This window comes from Haliotis cracherodii, unplaced genomic scaffold (genome assembly GCF_022045235.1).
Source record: "Haliotis cracherodii isolate W230 unplaced genomic scaffold, xgHalCrac1.p SCAF_18, whole genome shotgun sequence".
NCBI lineage: Eukaryota > Metazoa > Mollusca > Gastropoda > Lepetellida > Haliotidae > Haliotis > Haliotis cracherodii.
This window is the reverse complement of record NW_027266273.1, coordinates 2,282,065-2,294,817: the sequence shown is the minus strand read 5'-3', so window position 1 is coordinate 2,294,817 and position 12,753 is coordinate 2,282,065. Positions and strand designations below refer to the sequence as shown.

The 12,753-nt window shown below is 43.8% G+C and overlaps 1 protein-coding gene across 1 annotated transcript; it reads left to right on the top strand.

Annotated features, from left to right (window-relative positions):
• The first annotated feature begins 6,639 nt into the window (after nucleotides 1-6,639).
• LOC139465503 (carbohydrate sulfotransferase 11-like) lies at nucleotides 6,640-12,425 on the top strand. The gene is made up of 3 exons (XM_071247224.1): nucleotides 6,640-6,739; nucleotides 9,428-9,459; nucleotides 11,064-12,425. The coding sequence occupies exons 1-3, from the start codon at nucleotides 6,640-6,642 to the stop codon at nucleotides 12,423-12,425; spliced, it is 1,494 nt and encodes a 497-aa protein (XP_071103325.1).
• Nucleotides 12,426-12,753: the final 328 nt, after the last annotated feature.

The window sequence follows — 12,753 nt, the reverse complement described above, 5'->3', positions numbered from 1 at the left end:
GGTACAGATGTATAACTCACACAACACAAATGAAGACAGGCGACACACTCAGGTACAGATGTATAACTCACACAACACAGATGAAGACAGGCGACACACACATGTACAGATGTATAACTCACACAACACAGATGAAGACAGGCGACATACACAGGTACAGATGTATAACTCACACAACACAGATGAAGACAGGCGACACACTCAGGTACAGGTGTATAACTCACACAACACAGATGAAGACAGGCGACACACACATGTACAGATGTATAACTCACACAACACAGATGAAGACAGGCGACATACACAGGTACAGATGTATAACTCACACAACACAGATGAAGACAGGCGACACACTCAGGTACAGATGTATAACTCACACAGCACAGATGAAGACAGGCGACACACTCAGGTACAGGTGTATAACTCACACAACACAGATGAAGACAGGCGACACACTCAGGTACAGATGTATAACTCACACAACACAGATGAAGACAGGCGACATACACAGGTACAGATGTATAACTCACACAACACAGATGAAGACAGGCGACATACACAGGTACAGATGTATAACTCACACAACACAGATGAAGACAGGCGACACACTCAGGTACAGATGTATAACTCACACAACACAGATGAAGACAGGCGACATACACAGGTACAGATGTATAACTCACACAACATAGATGAAGACAGGCGACATACACAGGTACAGATGTATAACTCACACAACATAGATGAAGACAGGCGACATACACAGGTACAGATGTATAACTCACACAACACAGATGAAGACAGGCGACATACACAGGTACAGATGTATAACTCACACAACACAGATGAAGACAGGCGACACACTCAGGTACAGATGTATAACTCACACAACACAGATGAAGACAGGCGACATACACAGGTACAGATGTATAACTCACACAACACAAATGAAGACAGGCGACACACACATGTACAGATGTATAACTCACACAACACAGATGAAGACAGGCGACACACTCAGGTACAGATGTATAACTCACACAACATAGATGAAGACAGGCGACACACTCAGGTACAGATGTATAACTCACACAACATAGATGAAGACAGGCGACACACTCAGGTACAGATGTATAACTCACACAACACAGATGAAGACAGGCGACATACATAGGTACAGATGTATAACTCACACAACACAGATGAAGACAGGCGACATACACAGGTACAGATGTGTAACTCACACAACACAGATAAAATGCAGACACAGACAGAAACAGAAGCCACAATCATAGATGCTTGACCCACACAAGACCAACCTCCCGCTCTCCGGCGGAACACAAAGATAGAACTGTATACATATACGCAGCACAACATATCCTTACACCAAAAGGAACAGAAAAGATCGACGTAGCTACAGACGTATCTAAACACATACTCATACATAGACAGTCACACACACACACACACACACACACACACACACACACACACAGAAGGCACATCTTTAGACATGGACACTCTTTTCCAGACTTTCAATCACAGTATGCGGATATGTTTATTTGTAATTCTCCAAAATAAACAAAAAAAACCCATATATTATGTATTTCCACGCTAATGTTCTTAAAGTGTAAGCCATATGTTACTAAGCTTCTAAACATTGTCGAACACCGAGGTCGATTCTGTTGGGGGTAAAAACGAACTCCGGGTTATTTGTGACACATAGTACAGATCACTGACGGATCGATGACTGATTACGTTTGACATCCCATTGTAAAGTATTAAGCATTAAGTCAACGAAGAAGACACTTATCACATGCATCGAAATATTTGCGGTCTTTGTCCTCGTGTGACAGCTTCACGAACAGTGTCTATATCATTACGTCACTGCGTGGTGAAGCGCGTGGCCCCAGGGGCTGGGCTGACACAACGCATCTGTCATAGGACAGTTTTATAGACAAGCAGGAAGAGCCACGGGCTGCGCGGGGTGTATTACAATCATATGTCGCGTATACACCTGCATGTGAAGAAGGGGTATGTGTGAGCGAGGTGGGACAATGTGTGGGGGATTGATAGGAGTGTGTGTGTGTGTGTGGGGTGGGGGGGGGGGGGGGGGGGGGGGGGGGGGGTGGGTGGGTGGGGGGGGGGGGGGGATTGGAAGCGTTGAGATTGCAGTATAAATGATTGCAAAATTACGCAGGCCTTATAGTCTATAACTTCACATGCCGATTTTTGATAGGGTCAGGCCATGAGAGCACAAGGACTATGCGACAATGCGACTAACGGAATCGGGTGGTCAGGCTCGCTGACTTGGTAGATGCATGTCATCGTATCCCAATTGCGTGTATCGATGCTCATGATGTCAATCACTGGGTTGTCTGGTCCAGACTCTGATACAGACCGCCGTCATATAGGTGGAATATTGCTGAGTGCGGCGTTAAACAGCAAACAAACAAGGACACAGTTAGGTCACAGGTGCAAACTGGGCTTCCGGGATGCCCCATCCTTGTATAAACCATTCTTATAACAGCCATTTTTGCTACCCGATTCTCAGTTTCCGCCGCGTGCAGGTATGGTGCCATGTAGGCTGTCTCGTCTGGTCTGGAGAGGGGACGTGTCCCCATGGAGAGACGAGGAATCAATGCTGAAGCGTGCAAGAAAACCACGTTTAGTAGGAAAGTATAGAAATATGTTCGATGGTGGCTACAAATGAAACAAACAAGAAATATATATTCTTTGGAGATGTATTTGTTACGGGTGTCATAGTTGTGTTTTGGAGCTGACGCTTGCAATGTTTCGGCGGCTGTTTTCAGCCTAGTAACGTTTTGATAACGTTTGTAATACTTTGGTCAAATTCACTTTTCAAGTCTTTACTTTCTTTTACCCGGCAGTTTATATTCAAAGACAGAAAAAAAACCCGTTAACTCCATGAGTGAGTGAGTGAGTTTGGTTTAACACCGCTTTTAACAGTATTCCAGTAATAACGTGGCGTGTCAGCTTAATGTGGGAGGGAAGCCCGAAGTGATGCAGGTCTTAGACGTTTACCATGCACTTCGGTGAAACCCACGAGCACGAGTATGGTGCTGACAAACCTAGAAACATAATCGGGGCGAACCGGGATTCGAACACACGATCATAGGTTTCTGGCGTGCCCAAGGGACGCAACTCTGCACAGCGAATCGCGGCGCCTTAGACGACTGGGCCACCTGTGCCCCCTGTTAACTCCATGGAGACTACGTGCCGACTAAACAGTGAATTCCTGGTTGCAGTGTATGTGTGACCCGGTTTTGTTGTATATCACCGTACCTCAACATGTGACCCTTGAAGATCCCGGTAAGAATAGGTCTTCAGCAAACCATGCGTGTCATAAGAGGGTGGTCAGGCCCGGTGACTTGCTTGATGCATGTAATCGTATACTAATTGCGTAGATCGATGCTCATGATGTCAATCACTGGATTGTCTGGTCCAGACTCGAGTATTTAAAGACCGCCGTCATACAGCTGAAATATTGCTGAGTGCGGCGTTAATAAACAAACAAACAAACAAACAAACAAACAAACCTCGACAGGCTCTCAACCGCTGGTTTGTCTGGTCCTATCGTGGGAGGTCTAATGCGTAAAATGTTAACTGTTTTACATCATCCGTTTATTTCAGGTCGAAAAATGAAACAAAACGTAAAAAGTTAATTCCTTAGCCCAGTTCTGATTATACGCCTTTACAACTGGAGTTTAGCAAAACGGAACGATTGGCCACAGGGGGAATATTTTTATTTCTCTGATCCAGGGTTTTAACTCTAATCGTGTTGAAACACACACAAAAAAATAATGACATTGCTTGAATGAGGTATGCGTTTCCCGGTCAGACGAAATCTACATACTCTATCTTCCTGTGTGGGCGAAGTTGGCGCGGCAATTGACCCCGCGGACGTGGGTTGCTACAAACTGATAACAATTTCAGATAGAAAACTCGTTCTTTCAGTGTTTAGGTGAGTGACAGCATGACAGATTCGATTCCGCTTTGAACAGCATTTCAGTTACATGATGACGTGTCAGCTTGATTGGGGAGTTAGCCCAGAATGACGTGTTTTTTGGTTGTTTAACGCCGCACTCAACAATATTCCACCTGTATGACGGCGGTCTGTAAATAATCGACTCTGGATCAGACAATCCAGTGATTGACAGCATGAACATCGGTCTATGTAATTGGGATACGATGACATGCATCAACCAAGTCAGCCAGCCTGACCACCCGATCCCGTTAGTCTCCTCTTTGGGTGGTCGGGTAGCCTAGTGGTTAAAGCGTTCGCCACGCCGAAGACCGGGTTTCGATTTCTGACATGGGTACAATGTATGAAGCCCATTCCTGGTGTCCCCCGTCGTGATATTGCTGGAATATTGCTAAAAGCAGCGTAAAACTAGAGTCACTCACCAACGTAGTCGCCTCTTTCGACAGGATTTTGTTGCTGATGACCAGTTCTAACCCGAATCTTCGAGGGAACGTGCAATGTTATTACGTGCGTTCGATTTGTAAAATTTGACTGACCTGGTTAAACCGAATTTACCACTTTTCTGGCAACCAGGGTTGATTAGATTCAACCTTAGCTAACCAGCGTTAATCAAAAGGAACTTAGGTCGGTACCCAATAAGAAACGCATAAAATACAGCCTTGGTTATAATAATGGCTGCCAGGTGAAAAGAAACGCAACAGCCATTGCTGGCTTCAAACGTCAAACGAGATCACCAAAGTTGCATTATTGATTCTACAGTATGTATATCAACAATCGAAAGTTAAATTTTCCTGACACATATAAGAATATATATGCCAATACCTGGTTAATTTTATTCATTAACATGCTTATATTCATGATTGAATCAATAAAGAAACTAATTATCTTGAACGATGACGTAGATATAACGGCTCAGTAGATATGGGCAACTTAGGTCAACCGAAGTATGTCACCTGCAACGTCCAGGGGTTCAAATTTCAAGTGAGTGAGTTGGGTTTTTAACGCCGCCTCTAACAGTATTCCAGCTATATCGCGGCGTGTCAGCTTAATGTGGGATGAATGTGATGCAGGTCTCAGACCACGATCACGGGTATGGTGGTGACAAACCTAGAAACATAATCGGAACGAACCGGGATTCAAACCCACAATCATGGGTATCTGGCGTTCCCAAAAGGACGCAACTTTGCACAGGGCCATCCGTGCCCCCCTTGAAAGCAAGTAGTGAAAGCGACGTCAACGATACTCGCAAAAATGAGCTAGCCATTACTTGTAACGCATGTCCCGTTACATGTACGTTTTCTGACTTAACATACAGCATCAAGGTCACAAAATAACGCGTAACCTAAGTACGACGATCGTAACACCCATATTTCAACACAGACTTACGACAGTCGTAGTGTTAAGATCGCTTTGTGGAACGGGGCCCTGAATGTTGAAATAAATCAACCAATAAATGATCAGAAATACAAGACAAATATGCTGCAAGGAAGTTTCACGCAGTACATGTTCGTAATGCATGATTTTTTTAAACTTCATGCTTCGATATCCATGCAGCATCTGAGTGAGTGAGTTTGGTTTAACGCCGCTTTTAACAGTATTCCAGTTATATCACGGCACGTCAGCTTAATGTGGGAGGAAACCCCGAAGTGATGCAGGTCTCAGACGTTTACCACTTCGGTGAAACCCAAGAGCACGGGTATGTTTGGTTCTGACAAACCTAGAAACATAATCGTGACGAACCGGGATTCGAACCCACAATCATGGGTGCTAGCGTGCCCAAGGGACGCAACTCTGCACAACGAATCGCGGCGCCTTAGACGACTGGGCCCCCATGCTGCATTTGAACTAGCCAGTATTTTCGTTCTACATTTACAGTTTGATCGTTGTAACCAGTACAATCGTAATGCACGGGCTCAGAATAAATAGATGATTTTAATGTTTGCATCGCAGAATGTAGGTCAGTAAATTGTTAGACATGATCTTCAGTCGAAACAACAGAGAGGCGTGAAAGCCGTATTTTAACTCCAAGCTACCTCACACAAAATCGTGGGCAACCTATGTATGTCGTAAGAGGCGACTAAAGCTAAAGGCGACTAAAGCTATAGGGGTGGTAACATGTGACATGTTTCATGACATATGATGGTTTCCCAATTGCGTGAACAGATGCTTGTCTGATCATGACTCGTCTATTAACAGACCACCGTCATATAGCTGGCATATTGCTGAATTCGGCGTTAAACGACTTTCAGTTCAAGAATTTGTAAACATTATCAGAAATACGAGCACCAGGATCAACAACACAAAAAAGCACCAAGCGTACTTAGGTGAATATTTTACAGACGTTTCTATCAATCTCACCTGTTGTCGTTGACTGTCAGAAACGTATGTAATATCTTTTTTGATATTTTGCACCAAATTTTTAAATCTTAAAATAACAGCCATTGTTTCTCCCTCCGCTAAATTATTCATATTTCCGAATTTTGATTAAGGTCGTTCTGTGGTGTCTGAAACAGACTATAGAGAAAAGGCTGGGACTATCCGGGGCATGCTCCAAGGTGTGAACCCAAATCAAACAAGGACAGTTTATTCAGTGTTAACCCTCAAAACATAGGCCGGAAGCGACCAACACCGCCATGCGTTTACCACGCAGCATTCGTTTTTCCACAACAAATTCTCTAGTTTTAATTATTGTAATTACCCTCGCATTTGTGCTTCTAATTCGAAGAAACTTTGGTAAGTATTCCACTTTGTATATTCATCAATTCACATTCTAAATTTCAGACCGTTGTAATCATTCTAGATTTGTGCTTCGTGTTAATTAATGAAATTAATTTTGATAAACGTTGTAACTATCTGCAAGCTTGTGTGTCACACGCATTGCTTTGATGACATCTTTGTGTTTCTCTTTATTGGGAACTGTAACATATAACCGTACACTATTAAGCATAGAACTAAAGGTGAGGTGAAATTGGGTTTAACGTCGCGTCCAAGAATATTGCACTGATATAGCGACGTGCATGCACGTGTTTGTGTGTGTGTGGCTGCTTGTACTAGTCCGGACTGATGTCGATTTATAGTGCTAGCACACTGAGATACCATGCCGCAGTTTAACATGAATACCTCACTCAGACACAGTATACTGACTCCGAACCGACCAGTCCTTGTTTATATACTAACTCTGAGCCGACCAGTCCTTTGTTTAAGCCCTTTAATACCGAGCGCCAGACAGGGTAACAACAAATACCATCTTTTAACGTCATTTGGTATGACGCGGCCGGGGATCGAACCCCTGACCTTCCGCTCTCCGGGCGGTCGCTCTACCACTAGACCACGGAGGCGGTCCATAGAACTTAAGCTATCATGAAAAGTTACATATATATTATTTGATAATAGCAGTTTCATTTGTATTAAGAGTTGGAGAAAAGTAGTGTAATATATGTGTCTTCTTAACAAGTTTAACAATTACAATACTCAGTGTTTACCACCTGTGTGTTAGCCGAGCTAGATTTGTAATATATACAGTGACATCCCTTTAATCCGGACCGTGTTGTTCAAAGTGAAACCGTCCGGATTCTCAAGTTTCCGGATTAAGCATTCATTGCTATGTAGTAGTGACCCATTCAATGCATCAGGTATGTGTAGACGTTCGTAGCTTAGTGGTGGTACGCGGTACAGATCACAGGCCACAACATTCGTGACCAACTCGTGTTATTCCGGGACAAGCCGAATATTGTAGGTTACGGAGAGGGGCGAGTGGTGACGAATGAGGCCACAAATCAGGTGAAGTAAAGCAACGTTGGTCGCGGAGAATAGTTAAATGGGTGACCGTCTTCCGCAGCTTGACTCCTGAGAGTTTCTAAGGATCGACCCTACCCCATACTGAAGCACATATAGCACATGTGGTGTCCCTTTAGGCAAGTGACTTTGTTCGAAAATGCTTTGTTCACCCAGCAGTGAATGGGTACCCGGTAGGATTAGGTAGGTAACGTGACTGTTAACGTTATAGTGAGTGAGTGAGTGAGTATGGTTTTACGCCGCTTTTAGCAATATTCCAGCAATATCACGGCGGGGGACACCAGAAATGGGCTTCACACATTGTAGCCATGTCGGGAATCGAACCCGGGTCTTCGGCGTGATGAGCGAACGTTTTAACCACTAGGCTACCCGACCGCCCCGTTAACGTTATAGTACAGGCAGTATATCAGGCAGCTCGGGTTGTATACTTGCACACTGATTCAGTGACCGGGGCAAAAATATTGTAGTTCTTTGAGCATGCCCCTGTGTGGCGTGGAAATATTTATTGTCAGGACTCCGGAATAACGAAGTCCGATGTACTATTGGTTACATCATTACGTAAATTAAGTTCACTTAATGTTGCACCTACATTAATGAACATGGTGTGTGTAACCACAGTCACTACATGATGTACTAGAAAACAAGACATCTGCCAGTAGTAGTAGTCAATCTAATTAAAATCAGATCACAGTTCTCGCTATCGCTGAACAAAGATCTGAGGACATCCCTTTACGGATCTCGTCAGAAACGACCTTTCATCCGACCAATCAAAGCGTCGCTTACCAGATCATGAACGTGACAGTTGGAATGTGTTTTCTGATTATGCTACCTCGAAAACGTTAACACGGGTATTTCGAACGACAGTTATGGCCCGTACGACTGATTATGTCAAACTTATTGTCTGCCTCTCGCTTCCATGGGATAAACATTTGAACGGAGGAGGCGTTGCACAGTACGTGGGAAGCACTGCTGTACAAACTCAACCATATAATAGACATTCCGGAATGTTCGTATGGTCAGTTTTCAAAATTTTAATCGAGAACTGTGTCAACATATTTTCAAGCGTAGTCTGAAAGGTCGTGACGGACCCGTGAAGATCGGGGGTAGAATTGGTCTTCAGCAACCCATGCATGCAGTAAAAGACGACTATGTTTCTCGTTAGAGGCGACTGACGGGATCGGGTGGTGAGGCTCGCTGACTTGGTTGATGCATGTCCATCGATCCCAATTGCGTGGATCGATGCTCGCCAAATAGCTGGGATATTGGTGAGTGCGTCGTTAAACACACCATGCCGCCAACAAATATATAGAAACAGAGAATTTAAATGTCCCCCAATAACCTTTTCTTAATTATAATGCAACCAAAAGACGTTTATAGACGATACTTGTTGTTACCCTGCCTGCCGCTCGGCATTGTGGGACTAACACAACCACTGGTCGGCACGGAGTCAGTATACCCTGTTTGAGTCGGGTATTCACTCAAGCAAAGTGCACATGTTAATAGTACAATCAGACACACACACACACACGCACGCACGCACGCACGCACGCACGCACGCACGCACACACACACACACTGGTGGTCCTCCGCTCATGAATACTTAGAAAATTGTTTCTATATTTTCAGAAACACATGGAGCTGCATCTTCTCACTATGGCGTGAGTATCTGACATTAAGTACAGCACTGGGGTGCTGGGTGAATGATGTTGTAAAAGGCAGTCAGCTGTATTACAGCTATTGTTTAATGAATACATCACTGGTAAACACCAGTTACAGGGAACCTACCTCATTATGATTATATCAATATCAGATCTTTTACTCCGATACGATACAACTCTGCGTCAAGATCTGAGGAAGCCTCCATATGAACTCACGTCTTTCTTTTTTTAACCCTGACCTTTTTTTGACCACCCAATCCAAAAGAAGTATGCGTGGGTTCTTGAGCCAATCAGAGGCCACCTTTCTAAAACGTTCCGGCTTCATTTTTTTCTCCAGCTCGAGTTGGAAAACCGAACATGAATATACCATTGATAGTACACCCTTTAGATGTAGATGACATGGCGTTCAGAAACGACAGGGCGTATACAATATACTCACTAACATAATAGTGCTGTTTTATGTTTTTGCATTCGGAACTCCTCGATTACATTCATTTTCGACATAAAGCAATCAGATATGCTGATTGGCTGATAAGATAGTTCCCCCGGGGGACCTTGCATGGAGGTGTCTTCAGATCTTCATGCAGAGAGCTATCGTAAAACATCTGATTGTAATGATGTTAGGAACCAGATTCAGAACATCGGCGCAAGTTTGACGGAACTCAGGTTGAATACAGTGAATCGTGTTTCTCTCATTAGTTATATGTACTAACTATTTACACATTGTCTACATGAAAATTCACTCAGTGGAGATTCCGGGTGAAAATTCATCAGGTCCACAGAAACCTATGCTTGTTTTAAGAGTCGATGAAATGAATCGGATGCTCAGGCTGGATGACTTGGTTGCTTGTGTGTCATAATGACATGGGCCCACTTGCACAAAACGATCTTAGCTCCCATACTTTAACATAGGCTTACACTAGTCTTAGCGCTTAGATCGTTTTGTGCAAGTGCGCACAGACGTTATCTAGGATTTTACTCAAATGTCCGTGGTTTGTCTGGTCCGGCCATGATCATATTTACAGTCCTCCGCGATATATACTGCCTGGAAAAAGAAAGCATACCCTTGAAAATAATTGGCCAAACAATTACAAAAGTTATGAAAACATTACCGGGCAGAAACCAGTCGCCGAAACACTGAAAACGTAAGCCCCAAAACAATCCATGATACTCGTATCAAATACATCATCATCGAATTACCATTTCTTGTTTGTTTCCTATTTAGCCGACCCGTGGAGATCCGGGGTAGAATAGGTCTTCAGCAATGTATGCTTGTCCGAGAGGCTTATATGCTTGTAAGAGGCGACTGACGGAATCAGGCGGTCAGGATTACTGACTTAGTTGATGCATGTCATCGTATCTCAATTGCGTCGAACGATGCTCATGATATTAGTCACTGGATTGTCTGGTCCAGACTCGATTATTTATAGAGAACGCCGCCATGGAGATGGAATTTTCTGAGTGCAGCGTGCAGCAACAACAATCATATTTAACCACCATAAAACATGGTTGTATACTTTTTCGCCCGGTAGTTTAGCTTCAAAATATATATATGAAAACACATATTTAAGCAATATGCTCTGAATTCAAATCTATTCTTTCAGGGACACGTGGAAAGGTTCCAGATCTGGGAGACAATGAAACAGATGATTTCTGTTCCAAAGCATGACGAAGGTCAACAGTTCACGATGCGGATGACGACAGAACGTATGAGCCTCTTTACTCAGAAAATGATGAGATTTCAGAGCTTAGAGGTCAAGGTCAATGTCAATGTCAAGGATCCTTCATTGTTTGACCACACCACCATTAAACAAACCGAAGACGCTTCTGACCGATACTTGAACAAAGGACACAACAAGACGACACCGGAATCACTGTCTCCTATTATTACAAAAAATCGCGAAAGAAATCTGACAGCTATTGGAAATGACTTAGCTTTCAGAACCAGCCTCGTTGAAAAGGAATGTCAAAGGTTATCCGTATTTGGAACTCCGGACAACGCCGTCCGTGACATCATGACAAATATGGCAACGAAGCTGGCGTATTGTTACATCCCCAAGTGCGGCTGCACATTCTGGAAGAGAGTGATCCGGTTTCTAAACGGGGACTATGCGGGCAGGAACGTCACTTCTCCGTCACACATCCGCAGAATAGAGACCCACAGCTCAGCCTACTCCAACCCCAACACCTTCATGCCCTTCAACGTGTACAGAAAACTTTCAAAAAGATTCAACAGTTTTATGTTTGTACGTGAACCGTACGCTAGGCTGTGGTCGGCTTATGTGGACAAATTCTATTTGCCTGATTTTTGGAGCAATTTTCAGGCTGAAATTCGAAGCAGAAGGTCCCCATCTCGCGCATCACGATGTGTAAGTGACGTCACGTTTCCGGAGTTCGTTAGCCTCTCTTTGGAAACCCAGGAGCCACATTGGGACGCCATGCATCAGGCGTGTGACCCCTGTACATTCCAGCCTTCTGCGGTTGGTAGAGTTGAATCTTTTGCATCAGATTCGAGCTACATTCTTCACAGAGCCAATCTGTCCTGGATGATGGATGGGTATGACCATGATGCACACGTGCAAGAAGAGCTCACCACTTTGATTAACTATAACATTGAGCTTGTAGCCGTTAAGCCTTACATTGGGAAATGTATATCTAAAGTGGGACTGTTTCTACGCCTTTGGAAAGCTTTCCAGATTAACGGCTACCTTCCCGCCAACGTGAAACCACCACCTCTTTTCCGGACCACAACAACAGCCGAGTTTACCAAAATTGTTCTCGATCAGTACCGAAGTCGACCGAACACACCCGAGGTGTGGCGGAAACAGAGGAAGCGTTTCATGATCGAAGCGTACAAAACACTACCATCACGAGCTTTGCACGCAGTGAGGATGAAGTATACTCGTGATTTTATTTTGTTCAACTACAACCCTCGACCAGATGAGATATTTGGTAACAGACAGTGATTCAAATACTATCTTTTCGCTGTTTTAATCCTTTATGGTCTTTAGTAATAAATATGGTTCAATGGCATTTTTGTGTGTTAATTTTCGACCCCTCAGCATCAGTCTCAGCATCATTCATAAAGTCTTAAAAACACAGAGGAATTCCCTTTCTGCACACGACACCAGTGTCTAAACTGTATGTAAGGACTTTGGTGTAGGAAACCCTAGGTACGCTAAACATAGCACGACAATGTAATTGGGGATAAAGCAGCGCTTGGAATGAACGCTCGATGTCTTCCTTTTAGCTTAACTTTTACCCAACTTTAGAGATATTTTACAAGTGCTTTCG

Coding starts and splice junctions, on each gene's coding strand:
- LOC139465503 (XM_071247224.1), top strand. CDS start 6,640: ATGCGTTTACCACGCAGCATTCGTTTTTCCACAACAAATTCTCTAGTT. Junction 6,740..9,427: donor TCTAATTCGAAGAAACTTTG/GTAAGTATTCCA, acceptor CTATATTTTCAG/AAACACATGGAGCTGCATCT. Junction 9,460..11,063: donor CTGCATCTTCTCACTATGGC/GTGAGTATCTGA, acceptor CTATTCTTTCAG/GGACACGTGGAAAGGTTCCA.